This window comes from Lycium ferocissimum, chromosome 4 (genome assembly GCF_029784015.1).
Source record: "Lycium ferocissimum isolate CSIRO_LF1 chromosome 4, AGI_CSIRO_Lferr_CH_V1, whole genome shotgun sequence".
Lineage (NCBI taxonomy): Eukaryota > Viridiplantae > Streptophyta > Magnoliopsida > Solanales > Solanaceae > Lycium > Lycium ferocissimum.
The window spans coordinates 29,539,293-29,559,478 of NC_081345.1; the positions used below are offsets into that span (position 1 = coordinate 29,539,293).

General features: G+C 33.5%; 1 protein-coding gene across 1 annotated transcript; it reads right to left on the reverse strand.

Annotated features, from left to right (window-relative positions):
* Positions 1–7,678: 7,678 nt before the first annotated feature.
* Positions 7,679–13,451, reverse strand: LOC132052184 (transcription initiation factor TFIID subunit 12b). The gene is given in 8 exon segments (XM_059443581.1): positions 7,679–7,963; positions 8,043–8,078; positions 8,410–8,474; positions 9,484–9,562; positions 10,088–10,162; positions 10,560–11,054; positions 12,732–12,935; positions 13,336–13,451. Coding segments are annotated over 7 exon segments (1,038 nt in total). The 5' UTR covers positions 12,858–12,935; positions 13,336–13,451; the 3' UTR covers positions 7,679–7,801.
* Between the last annotated feature and the right edge of the window lie 6,735 nt (positions 13,452–20,186).

Here is a 20,186-nt window from a genome sequence, read left to right on the forward strand (position 1 = left end):
AGTGAATAAAATTTGCGAGTAGTGGCATGCATGACCAACACGTATAATTCTGTATCAGGTAAAAATTCGCATTACTCTCTTCACTAATATTCAACCAGAGGCGTATTTATGTATTAATTTTGGGTCACGTGAACACATGGTCACTTGACTAAAATCGATATATTATATGTATAATTCTGAAAATATATCTAATATTACCCAAGAACACGGTCAAACTAAAGTCAAGTAGAGTTTGTTTATTTCCCTCAAGATCTTCTGATCAAACCTGAGCTTCCAGTACGTTCTACGTTTTTATTTTCTAAAAGCCACTTTTAACTTTCTTTTTAATATTATTCTAAATTCTTTTTCTTCTATAATTCTAATTATCCAAAAGTAAAAAACGTGTTTCTTTTTCATATTACAACTAATGAATTTTTTTCCCTTTTATTTTTAATTATCCAAGTCTCAAAGGCAAAAGAAATTAAAAAACCCCATAAGTGCTAAGCTGCAAAGAAACAAAGGCAAAATAAATCCAAAAAATTCATAGCTAATAGTGAACCCATTCTCTTGAAATCCTGGATTCGCCTCTGTATTCAACTATTAATCGGATTCATGCTGTGTAAGACTCATTAAAGGGGTAATATTTCTCTTACTAAGATTTTTTCATAATTTCGAGTCTTATAATTATGGGTGGGGGTTCTTATCCATTTCATCATGCCCCCCCCTGATGGTATTTCTAACCGAGTCAGCTAAATGGCTTTGTTTGTGGAGCCAATACCCAAAAATAGATGACGTTTTTTTTTAATTAAAATGGGTATTTCGTTGATAACCAACTAAATACCCACAATCAATGTTGTCTCGGCCGGGATTGTTGCATTTCGCTACACTTAGCGAAAACGTAACAAATAATTTTTTTTTTGCATTACTCGTTTGTATTCCAACGAAATATGATTTTTTTTTTGGTATTTCTTTATAAAAAAACGAAATAGGAAAATATAATTATTTTTTTTTGGTATTTCGTTGGTATATGAACGAAATAGGATAAATTTTTCTTTTTTTTTGTATTTCGTTTATTAAAAAACAAAATAGGAAAATAATTTTTTTATTTCGTTTATATAAAAACGAAATAGGAAAATATAATTATTATTATTTTTGTATTTCGTTGGTATATGAACGAAATAGGATAATTTTTTTTTTTTGTATTTCATTTATATAAAAACGAAATAGGAAAATAATTTTTTTTTTATTTCGTTTATATAAAAACGAAATAGGAATATATATATATTTATTTTGTATTTCATTCATATACCAATGAAATAGGATAAATATTTTTATTTTTTTTGTTTCATTTATATAAAAACGAAATAGGAAAATAATTTTTTTTTTCATTTATATACCAACGAAATGTTGGGTCCGAACAAAAATGCCCAAAAAATCACTTTTTGAACCAAAATACCCCAACAAAAAAAATGTTACAAAATCACCTTAAGCGCAAAAGAATTCATCACATGAAGTGGGGCTTACTGAGATGGAGCTATTAATTGCTTTAGCGCAGATTTTATCACAAGCATGTGTCGTTAAAAAAAATCTATAACGCAGATTTTACCGCGTTATAGAAACAGACTAAAAAAAAATATTGGCTAACTTTATTTTTTGCAACACTTAGTGCTTTTTTCCATACTTTGACCAATGATTAGTCGGCCGGCACTAAAAAAACGTCAATATTTTATATAGAACCCGATATTTTTTCTCGCGTACATAAATATAGGCTTAATACATCAAGGATACGTAAACGTTCGATCGTCATTTTAGGGGTTGAAATGCGTTCAAGTAAGTTTTTTTATTGTAAACTTTAGGTTTAAGTGTTCTATATACATGTACGGCCATTTTTATTCGGGAAGACTATTGTCGTTAGCTTAAAGTTTTTATTTTAGGGTTTAGATTTATTGAAAATAAAGCCGTTGCTACAAAGGTTTTTAACCGCTTTAGCAGATTTTATCGCGCTTAAAGATTTTTTGTTTGTATAGCGCAGTAAAATAGCGAGCACTAAAAAAAAAATTTACCACTTAGTGTGTTTTTGCATACTTTGACCAACGATTAGTCGTGTGTCAAGACTCCGAAACGTTAATATTTTATATAGAACCTGATATTTTTTTCTATGTACAATAATGTAGGCTCAATACATCAAGGATACGTATACGTTGGGATCGTTATTTTAGTGGGTTGAAAGGCGCCCGAAGAAGTTTTGTTTGGAAAAACTTAATGTTTGACCGTAAGGTTATTTTAGTCAACTTTATGTCGAGAAAATTAGTCAACTTTATTTTCAAAAATTGAAACCGTGTATGAAATTGACATTCATAGCTATATTACCCCGGATTTTTACGTTGAAATCTATTGCGTATCATCATTTTATAAGTAAATAAAACCGAAAATTTCAAAATAATTGGGAAAATTGAAATTGAATGGGATAAAAGGTGTTTTTAAAATGCCTGCCAAACCGCCTTGTGGCGTTTGTCCGCATAGATCTCGAAAAACACAAGTTAAAAAAAAAAAAAAGCGTAAAACGACATCCGAGCGCAAAGTTATGACCATCTAAAGTTTGACCACTTTAGAACTAGTTTTTCTCCCTATATTTTTTTAGAATTATATTTATATTCAAGATAAAGTTATATCTTGATTAAAAAATAACACGCTTAAATCAAAATCTTAAAAAATAAAACACTTAAACCTTAAACAAAACTTACTTCGGCACCTTTTCAACCCCAAATGACGATCCGAACGTTTACGTATCCTTGATGTATCGAGGCTACATTATTGTACTAAAAAAAATATCGTGTTCTATATAAAATATTGACGTTTTGGTCTTGACACACGACTAATCATTGGTCAAAGTATGGAAAAAAACACTAAGTGTTGCAAAAAATAAAGTTGGCCAATTTTTTATTTTTTGAGATTGTTTCTATAACGCAAACATTTTACCGCGTTATAGATTTTTTTTTTTTTTACAAATTTTTATAACGCAAGAAAATACCGCGCAAAGCGGCTAACGCTCCGTCTCCGGAATCGCTTAGCCAGAACTACTGCGCTAAAGGTAGTTTTGTAACATTTTTTTTTTGTTGGGGTATTTTGGTTCAAAGTGATTTTTTTGGGGGCATTTTGGTTCCGGACTCAACATTTCGTTGGTATACAAACGAAAAAAAAAATTATTTTCCTATTTCGTTTTTATATAAATGAAATACAAAAAATATATATATATATATATATATATATATATATTTTTTATTATTTTTTTTTTTGTATTTCGTTCATATACCAATGAAATAGGATAAATATATATATTTTCCTATTTCGTTTTTATATAAACGGAATAAAAAAAATTATTTTCCTATTTCTTTTTTTTTTTATAAACGAAATACAAAAAAAAAAATTATCCTATTTCGTTCATATACCAACGAAATACAAAAAAAAAATTATATTTTCCTATTTTGTTTTTATATAAACGAAATAAATAAAAAATTCCTATTTCGTTTTTTTATAAACGAAATACAAAAAAAAAAAAAAAAAAAAAACAAAAATCCTATTTCGTTTTAATACAAACGAAATGCAAAAAAAAAAAAAAAAAAAAATATTTGTTACATTTCGCCACAAGTAGCGAAATGCAACAATCCGTACCTACCGTAACAATATTGATTTTGGGTATTTCGTTGGTTATTGGTTATCCAACGAAATACCCATTTTGGTATATTAAAAAAAAAAACGCATCCTATTTTGGGCTATTAGCTCCAAAAACAAATCATTTCTAGCCTCTGCTGTTACAAAATCGAGTTAAGTCCTCATCGCATAAAATATATGCCTTCCAGTAGTAAAGCATATTACTAGTATCTTTATTTGAAAATAAAAAAGAAAAAGAAAAAAAGTCGAATGTAAAATTTGACCAGCTTTTCGGGAAAAATTGAGTATCTTCGTCTAAGAGTTAAAAACGAAAAAGGAGACCTCAAAGCTTCGAAAGTTTATCGTGGATGGTGACAGGTTAAATTCTTGTAACATTGAATCTTCACGCTAATCTAGTTAGTCCGTTGAAAGAAGAAGAAATGTCTTTTTCCCATTTGTTTTCAATTCATGGGACTATATTATAAGAAGAAAAATTGTCTTTACGAGGGACCACGACCATCTCAACGACAGGCTATCTTTCTCACTTTCAGACGTGGAAGACACTCATATACTATAACCACAGAAATGTAAGTGACAATGGCATGCAAATGGGACTCCAATGTTAAATTCTCCACCTAGATATAGTCATCATCAGGGTGATTTAGAGGGATGGAGGGTATTAGGTAAAAAACTAAAGCCATATATAAAGAGGACATTTTTACGTATATATATGTTTTCAACACCCCGAACAAATATTAAAGGTTTCGCTTTCAAGCCCTTGAAATATGAAAATTCTCTCCAACGTTCCAAGTTTGATTCCCAGTGACAACGCTATTTTTTTAATTCCCAGTGACAACGCTATTTTTTTATGTGTAATTAGCTTTTGTTGTTTTTTTCGAACCCCTGAGTGAAAATCCTAGATCCGCCACTGGTATGATATTAAGGTGAAGCTAAGCCACCCTAAACGAGGCTCCTTAAAAGTTCTTGTAATGCAATAATTTGTATTATTGGAAGTTTGAAACAATAATTAGTTGGACTCTATCTAACAATGTACATGTAAATTTAAAGATAAAATGACCACATGTATTAAAAAAAAAAAAAATATTAAACGCAAGAGAGTGTTCCTAGTAGATTAAAGATGCCCAATTTTTATAATACAATTGTTGACGTCTGAGAGTCCACGCATAGATCTTATAAATTATACTACAACTTTAACGTCTCTTATTAGAACAATGTCAAAACCCACTCCATAGTGTTTGCCTGGGAATCCAAGGTTTCCAAGTCCTATACATGGCATATTCAATTCAATTCTGTCAGTTTTAATATTCTATGTCTTTCTTTTTAACCATTAATTGATTTGTAGTTGTCTCTGGAAATATTCCTCTTTCACTCTTTGTATTTCCATTTTCAAAGGTGAATTCAGAAATTAAAAGCAGTTAACTTGCAGACTTCATGTTATAATGATCAGCTAATATAAAGTACGGAGCAACTAGCATGTGGCAGGTATTATAGGCAGGGAAGACAATTGTTCTTTGAAAAACTACAAAGAATAACTACTTTTTCCTCATTTACTCCAGCCAAATAATCTAGATTTATGTTCCTTACTTCCTTATAAATAATTTATATAGCATATGAGATCAATAAGAATTAAGGGCATGAGACTATCAGACATAATAACGTACAATAACCGAGTTGACTAGTACTCGAGTATGTCTCTGACAGTTCATCAAATTTGATGAACGGTTACTTACATAAGATTTTTTATGTCATAAATCACGATTATTTTAAAAAATTCATCAAATATGTCGAAAATTATTAATTTAGAAGAAACCTGTAACTTGTACAAAGACTAGAATTCCAAACCCAAAACTCCAAATACTCGCTCTGCCTTTGAGAGGGAGTAGCAAAAAGCATATATAAACGTGGGGGTATTACACCAATTGTATATTGCGATATAAATTAGGAGGAAGGGCCATATATTTAAATGTTCCTTCCCTCGCAAGTGCATGTTACGTCTAGCAACGGTCTCTATTGGGGTCAAATTAAAGGTCCCCTTTGTCATGACTTTTGCCTACAACAGTTACTCGTCAACTAACACTAGCTGCACGCTATGGCCACAAGGTAACTACTACTCATTCTCTTTCCCTTGCAACAGTTACTTTTCGATTTTCATATTTATGACTTCAGGAGGTGGCAAAAGGAATGACAAAAATGGCATAACGGGAGACCAATCATGCAAATAACATAAATGGGCAAGAAATTAGAATAAAACGCTATTTTTACGTACTATTGCACAAAAATAAGATGCTTTTTTTTTTTTTAACAAAATGCAGTATTTCGCCGGATAATCAACGAAATACCCAATACACAATGATCGCCTCGCGTCGGCAATTTTTGCTTTCGCTACATGCGTAGCAAAAAACTTTTTTTTTAATTTTCTCTTTGCATTTCAGGAATCAATTCACCTAAATAGGCATTTTTAATTTTTTTTTTTTTTTTTTTTGCCTATTTTATTTTTTTTTAGCATTTTGATGCAATTTTCACCTAAATGGATTTTTTTTTTTTCAAAAACGGTTGCATTTAAAATGCAAAATAAAAAAAATACAAAAAAGTTTATTTTCGCGATTTGATTCTACGAAATGCAAGGAATTTTTTTTTTTTTATTTTCCCTTGCATTTTCGCGAATCAATTCAACAAAATAAAGTATTTTTTTTTTTTGCACCGTGAAATAAAAACTGCGAAAACTTTATTTTGAATATTAGGAGAGGTTGTAAATTGGAAAGCCATATATTTAAATTTTTTTTTTGTTCCTTCCCTCGCAATTTTCCCCCAAATTCGTGCATATAATATGATGATGCGCATTTTCTAACATAAATTCGTCTATTTACGCGGCTTCAATTTTTTGAAAATAAAGTTTTATTAATTTTCAACATATAGGATAAAACTCCTATTTCGTTTTTAATACACGAAATGCAAAAAACATATATATATATATATATATATATATATATATATATATATATTTATTTATTTTTTGTATTTCGTTGACTAACATTTCGTGTATTAAAAAACGAAATAGGATAAAAAAAATTAGTTTTATCCTATATGTTGAGAAAATTAGTGCTTTTTAAAAATTGAAATCACATAAGTGAAATTGACATTCACAAATTACATTACTCCAAATTTTTATGTTGAAGTCTATTGCGCATCATCATATTATAAGTAAAGAAAACTAAAAATTTCCCGCCAATTTGGGGGAAAATTAAAATTGGAAGGGAAAAAAGAGGTTTTCTAGAAAATCGCTGCACCGCTCACGGCGGTTTGCGCTGCTAGATCTCGGAAAAATATGCAAAATCAAATTTTTTTTTGCATAAATCGGATATCCGAGCGCAAAGTTATTACTGTTTAAAATTTCACCAATTTACAACTACTCTTTCACCAATTTACAACTACTCTTTCTCCTATATTTTTTAACTATGTTTTTATCTAATTGAATTAGATTTATATTCAAAATAAAGTTTTCATTTTAATTTTTTTAAAAAAAAAAAAAAAAACAGTTTTAATTTCACGAATTGCAAAAAAAAAATGCCTATTTCGTGAATTGATTCACGAAATGCAAAGGAAAATAAAAAAAAAATTCCTTGCATTTCGTGAATCAAATCACGAAATAGGCTTTTTTTTTTTTTTTTTTTTTTGCAATTTTTTGCATTTCGTATCAACTTCGTTCATTTAATTGACGAAATAAAAAAAAAATCCATTTAGTGAATTGCATCACAAAATGCTAAAAAAAAAAAAAAAAACAGTTTTAATTACACGAATTGCAAAAAAAAAAAAAAATTAAAAATGCCTATTTCGTGAATTGATTCACGAAATGCAAAGGAAAATTAAAAAATATTTTGCATTTCGCTACACATGCACTCAAGACGGAACAAGATAGGTAGTATTTCGTTGGTTATCCAACGAAATACCCATTTTGGTCTAAAAAAAAAAAACATACTATTTTTGTCTAATTCATTCATTTTTGGTTCACTCAAAGAAATTCACAACGACTATGTTTATGTTCTTCAGTTGACAAAGCAAACTACAGTTGAACTTATTCTAGAACACTTTATTACAGTGAAGCTAGGGGTATACCAAACTCCAGGGATGTGAGAACCTTGGTAATGTTGCATTATATTTGATCATTAGGCTCTGAAGCCAATTCCTCTGAACTTGATGGTCCGACTATGTCACTCGAACCAACATGGTCACCCAGCCCAGGACTGATGGTCTCCTTAGTGCTACCGCTTGTACTTGTTTCAGCTTGTGATGAAGCCTCCATCATGGTGCGTACCTGAGTCAAGTACCACGACTATGAATTATACACCTAGAACAAATGCAGGTCGTATTATCACAAAGAACTCCCAACTCACCATTTCTGGACGCTCCTTGTGGAGTTCACTTGATGACTGCACAAGGTTAAAAACATGTCATAGAAACAGCCTGAATTCTCACTCAGCTTAAAGATACTATTTTTGGCCGAAAAGAGAAATAAGTACATACTACGCGATGAGTGGACTGTAATCAGAAATTAAAATTACATAAACAAGACTACGTAAAAAGCTAAGTTATTGAGCTTTTTTCTTTGTTTTTCTCAATAATATGTTATCGGGTACTTAGGTCATGTATCATTATTAGTTATCCATCATAACTCAAAAGAAAAAACTCAACTATTTGCAGACATATATGTGATATACCAGTATACCACCCAGGAAAGTTGAGAGAGAAAGAGGAGCTTACATCTTCTGAAGGATGCTTCTTATCCTCACTTGAAAAGCCTGGAACAGTCAAATGCCAATTTTTCTCTGTAAATATATCACATTTAAATTAGACCAGTAGTCAAATTATGTAAAAACATCTTAAGCAATGATATGGCGAATGTGAACATTCTCAGGAACTACTGCATTGATGAGATCATTAAGAAGCCCCTCTGTCAAAAATAGCAAATCAAGTGCATTAGGCAAAGCTAAAAGTTGTTGCCTAGTAAAACACCCGGAGTTATTGTGCTGGGACAAGATAGATTAGTTGCGTTGTACATGTTCTAAACAATTGAGGAAGTCAAAATCTATTCACAAAAATGGGAACCCATATATGTACCATATACGACTGCACTGTCACTCTCTCAGTTGAAAATAGGACAATTCAGATATTCAACTCTCAATCAGGTCACACACAACTCAGACTTCTCAGAGCCACTCCTGATGACTAAAGAGAAAGATTAGCTATTCAAACTTTCATCGTATTATTGCCCGGCAACTCTGATGCATACACATGAGGTGGTGGAATAAAAATTCTAGTAGTTGGCTGTGTATAAGTAGCTTAAAAGCTTAAAGAGTTAAAGAAAGTGAAGTAGATAATAATGGTAAAAGTTGGTGCCAAGGAGAAAAAACTAGTATTGGTCTGATAAATGAATCACTAGAGAAGAGTAGCTATTAGAAAAACATTAAACTGCGGAGACTGAAAGGTACACGGTAGAGCCATGAAAACTAAGTTTGGTCCCAATATAGGAATATGGTGCCAAATATTGTGACTCTAATTACATTCCAGATAGAAAACATGTGTACAGACTAAACGCAGAGGATCTTATCATATAATCATGTAAAAAAAAACACTCATAAAGAGAAAGCAATAAAAATGATCGCGTTATGAAAATATACGCAGCACGACGACCATTAATTTCTGTTATTCTATTATCTTTGAAAAAGTCTGAAATGATTTATCTTACATACTAAAAATGTGATGAGTTGATTGTTTTCCTTAAGAAAACAAAACAAAGTAAACAAGTCTGCATCTTTTGCAGTTGGTGGCACAAACCTAAATGTAACAATACATCTTTGGACTCCAGAATCGAAGATTTCCGATGCTTTGCCAAATTGCAAGCAAATGTAGTAACCTACAAAGAGGAATGGAACATGAAACTTAGCAAAAGAAAATGACAAACAATCAATTGGTAATATATATATCATATATGTTGACTTTCATGAGTTATTTTCGGCGGAAAGTATTTCAAAAGGAGGCTATTGATCTGACTGTTTCGTGCATCAAAGTAAATTACTACAACAACAACAACAACAACATACCCAGTGTAATCCCACAAGTGGGGTCTAGGGAGGGTAAGATCTACGCAGACCTTACCCCTACCTTTGTGGGGCAGAGAGGCTGTTTCCGAAAGATTAAATTCATTTCCCAGTCGAGGGGGTTCTTTTCTTTATTATTATTTGTTTAAATTTGAGTGGGTTGGAGGTGCAGAAGGAAGAGGCCAGAATCAGCGGACGATGACCTTAAAGAAAAAATCCTCTTTAACTGGCAGTCATGAAAAACATGATAGTCGCAATTCCCCCCCCCCCCCCCCGGGCCCAATCCTCACACACACAAAAAAGATAACGATAACAAGGAACAAATTATTTTTGTGCCTCACCGAATCAATAAAATTATCAGCAATCTCTAAAAGAAGCTCTTCAACTTCAGGATCAACTTTTCCCTGCGGATCCACCTGAAACATTATCATAGAATGAGGAAAGCCATTAAAAGAGTTGCAGTATTAATTACCACAAAACCTATATATCGAACTCAACTGCTATAGTTTATTCAAATTCACTTTTTTTTTTTTTTTTTTTGCAATACAGTTTAGTCAAATTCAACTTCCCCAGCAAAATACTTCAGACAACTCTATGCCGTTATTTGAAGTAAATTGGTAGCTTCAATGGGTGTTTGGGGGTAGTGAAAAAGGAACCTGAGGGAGAGATCACTTTTACTATAATTTGTTCACCAAATTTTTTGAAAGTTTTGATTGTGAGAATAAGAAAACTGAAAATCGACTCCAATGGTTTGCTTGAGTAACCACCAAGGAGAACTGCAAGTTTTGGAGATTAACAAGGTGAAGGAAAAACCTGTAAAACTAAATCCTGTATCTTTCTCTTTCCAAGAAGCTGATTGCTTGCTTCAGTCCCCTGACTTGAACTACTCCCGGGAGTTGTTGTTTCAGATCCATTGGCATCTGGTTCTGATCCAGTCAAACTCAGAGAATTGTGGTCAGTAGGGACAGCCATTGTTGGAGAAGACTGCTGCTGATGCAAAATCTGCTGAGGTTGTTGTTGTTGCTGCTGATGCTGATACATCTCGGGATGCCCCAGTTGCTGTTCCTGCTGCGCAGTTTGGGATAACTCTTCTGGATTCAAACACATTGATTTTTGACGCAAGTGTTGAAGTGGAGCTAATTATTTCTGCATAAGCATTTGGTGCTGCCTCTGCTGTTGAAGACAGTAAGAGGGCGAATTTGGAGAAGTAATTATAGGCAGTTGCTTCAACCACTGAGGTTGTGATGAAGTACATTGAATCATAGAAGATTTCCCATTGGTAACCGAGGGTTCACACATGATGTCCTTCTACAGAAAGTTACAACACTAAAGTGAGCAGAAACGAACAAATTACCACAACTGAATAGAGAAGGCGACATGAACTACCGCTAAGACATTAAATACAACAAGTTTATACATGATGAGAAAGCAAATTTGAACAAGTGAAGATAATCACATAATAAAGACAGCCTTAAATGACTCTGAGCTTCAACGCGCACGCAAAAACATGCAGACCTAACTTTAATTACGATCACACACCGACATTTTTGTTCCAGAGCTTACATTTTTTTTTTTTTTTAAAATAAGGACATACTTTTCAATGTATAGCATGACGCACGCAGGATGCAAGCATGACGCTAAGTGTTGAGAATTAACAAGAAAACCTAAAGGTGTACATACGGACCTAAATGCAACAATTGCAATGACCTTTATCTGACATCATTTTTCTTAAAAAGGGATTTATAGTTCTCGGGCATCTTTATTTCCAAGGATGGCCAGCAAAGACCATCATCCTACATGCAAAGCAAGTCTAAGATATAGGGACACGTAATTTCACTTGATTTCCAATCGTATTAACATTTGACCGTGCAAGAGGTATGCTTGTCGATCATCTATACTGATCCCAAAACAGTCGAACATGAAATGATAAATATAAGCCCCATCAATGCAGCATTTTCCTGCTGCAAGTTCTTTAATTTTAAGCACCAAAAATAGTTCTCTAGCTTCTTCTTATTATTGACGGTGATGATTCTGATCAGCAACTGAACAATATAATCGAACATGCAAATGAACAACCGCCTGCCAGTTCTTTAAATTCAGGCAGAGTTCTCTAACTTCCTTTCTTTATGGTTCGGGTCCGCATGCGCACACCTCGACAATTCACTGGGAAACATGCTACTCCTGACAATCTAGGTTCCACGTAAACCTATCCACCAATGCTAGGGAAAGAGGGCTCACACTCATGTTAGTTTATAGAAATGAACTCAACACTTCTACTCATCTCAACCATCAAGAACCACTTTATGAAGCTTCTTGCCCCTACTGGAAAGATTCACATCCATTAGGAGGCAGTCGCGCCATATCACTTGGAATAGCTAACTTCTACCAAATCTTAATCAATGATCTTTAAGGAGAGTCAGACCTAGTTTCAAATTGTTAATCATTGAATCAACAAGAAAGAAAATAAAATTACAGTTAGAATGTTTTTTTTTTTTTTCCTTTAGTAGATTTACTAAAGTAGCAAAGGTAAATGGGGTCCCATAGTAAAATGCTTGACCTCCTGTAACGGAAGAAGACCCAAAAGGAGATTTATGGCAATTAGCCTATAGCACTAAATAATAGGTAGGCATTAGGCATCCCGAGCTGAAAGGAGCAAATGAGTGAATGAACTTCAAGCCGACTATAAGACATAATACCTGCAGCCATTCTTGTTCATTCTCAAGGAAAAATACCTCATGTGATAGGAAATTCCCAAAAGAACAAAACATCAACGGATTTTCTTCAGCTTGATGGCTTTAAATACACATTAGATTCATGACCATATTAAGTTGTAAAACAAAGCTATGGCAACTTCTTTGGAGGGCACTACCTCACCTCAATTATGAGAATAAATACACTAAACAACCTACACAGATCATATCCATTCCGACCACAGTTGAATTTTACAGTCAAATATATATTGCTGGAGATATCAAAATTTGTCACCTGACTTGTGGCGAGGGAAGCTTGCTGAGACAACTTCTGCCTTAGTTGACCTCTGTTCATCCTTTCTTGGGCATATGCAATGGCCCCATTTGTTCTCAGTTGAGAGCTCAAATTGAGAGATCCCATTGCCTGCAAACCCTGAAAAAGGCTGTTCTTGGAAATTCCCTTGATGAAACTAACCCTGCATTAGTCTTGCCATCATGGCTTGCCCAAAACAAAAATTGTTACATACAGTAATAAGTTACTGTCTCAGTTGCAATTTATATGAGGCGATTCCTATTTGGGGACATTACAAAATGTTCCATTCTATTTCAATACAGCTTTCACATTTTTCAAGAATTCAAATCCATTGAACTTTTTTTTTTAAAAAAAAAAACTAAATTATGATGTGATGTTTTCTCTGTTAAACTTTTCAACAAACACGTTAGTGTTTTCTTCTATTGCCACTAAAATAATTTAAAAGTAAAATTAACATGTTGAACTCCATTTCTAACCAAAGACTATCATATGAAAAGGAAAAAGGCATTTTCTATTCTCACACTGCATTAAAAGGTGAGGAATGAGTATGAGAAAAGATATCAGTATTCAAATTTGCATTTGTTACCTAACAACACCTCATCTGATGAATTACTGAAGCCAAAAGTTGAGACTGCAAATTAAACTGGACAGTCCCTGCAACAGCTTGTTCAGCTTCACTGCTGAATTTGCTGCTGTTGAGATTGCGTGGTGATTCCAGGGTTGGAAGATATTGACGACAAAACCACGAGTAGCGGTTGGTTTGCATGTTCGATAATAGAGTTGGTTGACTGGATTGTTTTAGGTGAAGATGATTAAATTTCCCTCATTTTTGTAAGTTATTTATTACTGTGTGATTGAACAAATTAGGGATCTTCCAGACCAAGAAATTCATTGGGGAGTTTGGAATTTTCTCGGACTGTGAAACTCCATAAAGAAAGAAGTGAACCTGGCGGAAGAAAACAGGAAAAAGAACTGGTCAAAATTTTGTTTTAATAAAGAAAACTAGTTCTCGAACACGAGCTTTCATGTTAATTAGTACCGTCATTTTTGGCATATCAATATAAGATAAAGAAAACTTTTTGGAGGAGGAAAATACAAGCGTGCACTGAAGAAAAAGATACATACACTGAAGTTTTCAAAAAACACTCAATAATTTATGACAACACTTATTAAAATATTATTAAAAAAGAAACAGAAAAGGGCCAAATACACCCCTTTATTATGGGAAAAGGTTTAAATATACTCTTCGTTATATTTTGGGTTTAAATATACCTCTGCCGTTATATTATTAGTTTAAATAAACGTCTTCTCCGTTAAGATTGTTCAAGGTGGACATCCAATCCTACGTGTGACATTAGATGAGATAGTATGCCACATGGAATGACACCTCAACAACCCTAACCAATTTATCTCTTCCATTTATTTGTTCTTCCGCTAAAATTTCTTTCTCCTCCACCATTTCCACTGCACCCAGCATATCAACAAATTCTCAGTAAGCAGAAGATAAATAAATCAAATCATTCATTCATTTCTGTTTCAAAATCAATACTATAACAGAAAACAGATATCCATAACCAAACAACTGAACAATAATAAAAACCTGAACTATAATCAACAAACAAAAAAAAAAAAAAAAAAGGAGAAGGAAGCAAATAAAAAAGGTGTTGCCTTTGATGAACTGAATTGCTCCGGCGAAGTCCAATCTGAAACAACAAAAAAAAAAAAACTACTCATAATTCAAATAGTGAAATTTATGTTGGAAAACTAATTCAGAATCTCAAGTAAATCATTAGACAGTGATGAGCAAACCTAGAAGAATGGTAAAGGCACTTACAATTGATCCATTGTAAGAATCAACTGAAGTTATGATCTTCTGAGCCTTCACCCGTTAATATTTTCTGGTTCTTTTCTGTGATGGGGAGAGATAACAATAACAATGTGTGTAGCACAGGACCAATACAAAATTTAAATAGAATATACGCAACTCTTCAGAAAAGAAACCTTTCAGGAAAGGTGTAACTCTTCAGTTATGAGCCCATCAATTATAATTGAAGAGTTAACGGGTCATTTGCACGATTGCCCTTCAAAGGCAGTGGTGTTTAATTTTTGCCTTTCACCTAATATCCCGAGGTTCTGGGTCCAAACCCCGGGCTCAGTAAGAAAAAAAAAAAAAAAAAATCGCAAGGCGGAGGTTTGTAGCAAAATTAAGCATATTCAGGAAAAAGTTAGGCATTAAGGCAAACTTTTACAAAAAATTAAGCCTTAAGGCCTAACTTTTGCCCCAAAATTAGGCCTATTCGGGCAAAAGTTAGGCGTTAAGGCAAACTTTTGCTCAAACCATAGCCTGGGTTTAACACGGCACTCGGTGCCTTGCTACATGTGATCGAGCGAACCACATGGCTTGCTGAATCAACATGGGACATGTACTAATGCGGAATATAATATAACATGCATGGTGAGAATAAAGCATAGGTTAAATAATCATAAGTTTGAAATTAAATGATAAATGTTGAGCCAATACTGGCTATACGACTCTGAATATCTAACATGACATAACTGAACTAGTCTAGTCTATGAAACCTCGGACATGAGTCTGACTGCTAAAATGTTTACCGGGACAAGACCAAGCCCTTTTTTTTCCCAGTTCCTGTATGTGGAATGATTTCCAGTGAGTAAAGTAGTCTGGGGGGAAGATAAGCCCTACCCACTATCCTTTCCCCCCCAAAAAAAAGGCCTAACAAAAATTGTGATTTGTAGGACTCAAATTTTCGTTAACCATTTTCCATCCTACTTAACTGAATTATACTATATGATCATTTACGGTATACCTTTACTGCATAACTGACAATAAATAAATAAAGATAAAACCCCGAATGAGATGGGGCTCACCAATAGCTGGTACGTGTAGAGTCCTAACGAGCTGATCCGTCATCCTGTAAATCTGCATCGTGAAATACAACCCCCAGGCAAATAAAAGAGGACGTCAGTACATTCGAATTGTACTGGTATGTAAAGTAACTGAATGAAATAAGTATAGCACATGAAATAACAAAATTGAAATTGTATCTGTAAGCTGAACATGAACATGAATATCATCTAAAGACATGAATATGTATAACATGAATAAGATATTTTAAGTCTGTAAAGATATCTGTGAGAGAGAATTAGTATAACCGATACATGTAACCACCACGTAAGCACGTGGCGTCTCGATCTACGCTTTCTGCTAAGCACGTCATGTACCTTGCCGGGTTACAAGACATGAACATGACATGAATGGATCCAATAACCCGCAATGGGTAAACATGAAAGAATCGTCCTAACTGGGCGGCAATCCTTATCCTACGCTGGCATACGTAGTTTCAGGTATTAAACTTTCTCGGCAATCTGTGCAACTCCCAAAACATGAACATGGATATAATTGGCTTAGTAGCCCATGAATTATATAAACATGATTGTAAACATTATTTGTGATTGTATAATAACCTGAAGATATATAGTATAACTTGTATGAAAACGTGGAAGCATGTAGAAGTTCATGAAAATAAACTTAAAAGTTCATATCTTGCATTTAAGAACCTATGGAATGCAAAGTATGGGTTTTCATGTATTACAGACAGATTCTAAATAACCAGAATGGACTATTAAGAACACAATAACGAATTATTAAAGCAAACATGGTACATCATGGTACATGTACTTAGGGTTATTATGAAAATATCTAGAACTCTAGTTTTTGGTGAACTTTCGTATAATCATGGAAGAACGTGGCGTGGGGAAGAACAATGATGTTCCCGCACGTAGATAAAAACCCTACATACCATAATCGCTCTAAAAACTTGCAATAATTATCTGTACTTGGAGAAGAAATCCAAAAGCTTTAATCTTGAAACCCTTAGACGGGTTTTCTTGAAAACCCTAGGTTAGGAACAATGAATTCTGATTTAGAAATCATGGATACATGTTAGAATTCACTTGAAAGGTTTAGAATAGGCTTACCTTAGTGTATCTTGATAGTAGGAGGAGAAGAACTTCGTGATAGGGCTTGAGAATATGAAAAGTGAGACTAAAAACTGAAGTCCCGAATTTATACTATTTGCTGAAGCGGGGAAAGTAAGAGCACAATGTACGCTCGCACAATATTGTACGTTCCGTACAATCTGGGCGTACCTCATGTGTCAAATTACAAAAACCACTATTTTTAGTCTGTGAGGTACATGATGAAAAGTATGGCCTGTATAAATTGCCCGTACCTAGAATTGTCAAATTCCAATGAATTTTGATTTTCCTATGTGAGGTACGTTCAAGAAGTATGGCCCGTACATTTTGACGCAGACGTACTATTACCGTTCTGAGGCAAACTTTCTAACCCTAACACTTCTGTCTTGGTTTCTAAGTCTCGAATCATGAACGTAACTTGGTTAGGAGGTACGAGGTGTTACAACATGAAACAAATTGAATACATAATTGATACTTGTCCAGTTCAAAGAGAGTGTTCACTTAGCTTTTATTTTTTTGTTCAAAAAGAGTGTCCACTGACCAAATCAAGAAATAATTAACCTTATTTTTTCAGATTTACCCTTATTAAGTGTTAAGTGACCAAATTCCAATACCTAATTAATTAGAAATAGTTTAGTGAACTTACCTATTTTTGCCTAAGAATTAATATTTTCTTAAGAGATGTGTAAATGACTAAGTGGATACTTTTTTTGAACCCAAGGGAGTAGTAATTAACACCATATATGATAGAGCTGCATTTCAACTTGGACATTAATGAGAAACTTTAAACTATTATTTCAATAATATAAAGGCATACTTCAGTGCCATGTCCTCATTTTCAAGTTTTCAAGTTTATAATATTAGACCTTTTTGCCTAATATTTTAAAAATTTAAATCAAATTACTCAAATATCTAGATATAAAAGTTTTTTGGCAATAAGAACCAAGCTAGTGTATTGAAACACATGTCTATTTATTTTCTTAATTACAATAGAAAAGCGTCATATAGATATTGGGTGAAAAAAGAAGAAGGTAAACTTACATAAAAACTACATTATTGTCCCTTCTTACATTTATTTGAGCTTCTTGTGGAGAAGAAGCTAAGAAAAATATGTAAGAAAAGTGATGTGGTTGGTTGGGTTCGAACCTGGGCAGGCAGGGGCAAAGCCACATCCAATAATCACTCTAGCCACAGAAGCTTGATATATTTTGATATAGCTACGAATGGTAATTTACAAAATCACTATAGCTACTAAATATAAATAAATTAAAAGGTAGTTATTATCAATAATTACCTCTTAGAGTAGCTATGCCAAGTAATTATTCCACAAAAAAAAAAAAAAAAAAAAAAAAAAACTCACCATTTATCTTGAAGGCCTTATATAAGTTCAACAAAGAAAAATGATCGCCTTCTATGTGATTAAATCGACCCTTTGCTTCATCTTCATCTTTCCAAGCTTCCTTGAGTTGGAAAGAGCCATACTATTTTTGAGTTTGATCAAACACAGAAGAAAGACAGTAGCGATTGAAGGAAAAAAAAAAACGATTCAGGTTTTATCAATCGATAGGAAAAATAATCTCAACCTTTCAACCAACCTAAAAGCATGTCACATATGGAAAGTATCTCATTAGAGCAGTTGAATTGTGGCCTGATAATAAGCATTTTTCGTCATTTACGATTAAGAGGAAATCTGCTCATTTGCTCACCCAATTGAGTCAAGTTTCCTTCATCATTAAACGCACCCAAGTAGTTTAGACCATCATGTGCTCTAACCAACGTCTCAGGGCAGGAGACACACTAGCCAAGTTTGATATAAGCATTTCGGAATAGGTCTGAGGCTTCAAGCCGTTGAAACTTTCACGGGTGTAAAGGCAGAAACATTTTCCACCTTGCGATCTTTTAGCACGTTGTGCTCTTTGGTGGACACTTGCCTTTGAAATAAAATACATCACCAAAGATTCAATGCGGTTCCTTGCGTTATAAACTCTTTGCTTCGCCAATGCCGAATCTACTACGTAGACAATGTGGTCTATTGTAAAAGATTTTTCTACATGTTTGTAGACACAAAAATCGTCATGCCACTAGACCACCCTCCACAATGATGAGGGGGCAGGTTTGAAAGTTTTAAGTTGCACAGCTAGGGGAAGCTTTGAATGCAGAGGTACTAGTTAATAGCATAGGCGACACAAGATTTGAAGGTGGCGGGGGCACTACTATTTTTAATATGATCATGCATAAAATTAGAATTGTTACTTTGTATTTTTTTGAACAATGGGTCTTCCATGGCTTCCCTTAAAAGCACACCATCTGATGAGTTCCTGACAAACATGAATAAAAATCAGTGACTAATTCATGAGTATTTATCTAAATTAAGAAAGTTTCAAGAAATTTGTATCTACTAATTTTTCTATTGTTCATCTATAGAGAATTGTTAATAAGGATATCAAACAGATATCAAGTTAGAGAAAGTAACATTACTCTCACTTTTTGGGGCATCTATAGCGTCATAATACAAATCAATCAACTTGAATAACTTTTCTTTGACGGACTTCATCTCTTCATTCTTTGTGATGTTATTTTTCCCCAATATCGGAAGTCTATATATCCACGAGTGCATACGAGTTAGCAGAAGCCTCACCCATGCTATAGCTGAAAGAGTAAACTAATTACTCTCGTTACCCATTATGTTGGTATATATGGTGAAGGTGTTGGTGACTTTGGATAGTGATAGAAGAAGAAGGGTCGGTGTAACGAGCTGGCATGGCAATTTGGCTAAAATGGATGGGGTTAACGGTGTAAGGGCAAATTTAAGCCACTTATATAACTTTAATGACATATATGGACCAATAGTATAACATTAAGGGATCGTTTGGTACGTAGACAAAATTATCCCAGGATTATAATCCTAGGACTAATTTATCTCATCTAGGAGATGGGATAAAATAATCCCAGGATTAATGGGATAATTTAAGTTTGGGATGCATTTTATACTTTGTTTGATACAAGGTATAAATTTATCCTTCTACCAAACATGTTACAAAATTAATCCATGAAGTGTTGAGATATTAGCCTATCTGAGTATAAAGCGACCCTAAGGGCATATGGACTGTTAGTATAACCGAAGGCAATATTAAACCCCTTTCAGTAATAGAGGGGTAAATCTATTTTCTTTATATTAGAACATTTTTTAAATGGAAAAAGGGTCAACTATACCCCTTTTATTTCATTAATTAGTTAATTTTGTCATTCGTTATACTATGAGGATTAAAAGAGAAAATCGGGTAATTTGGTTTAACTTGGGGAAATCCATTCAATTAGGGTAAGTTTAGTAACAGTAAGATATGAATAGCCACATAGTATAACGACGGACAAATGAGTAGCTAATAAATGAAAGCAGAGGATATAAATTACCACATAGTATAACTCGCCTATTTTACA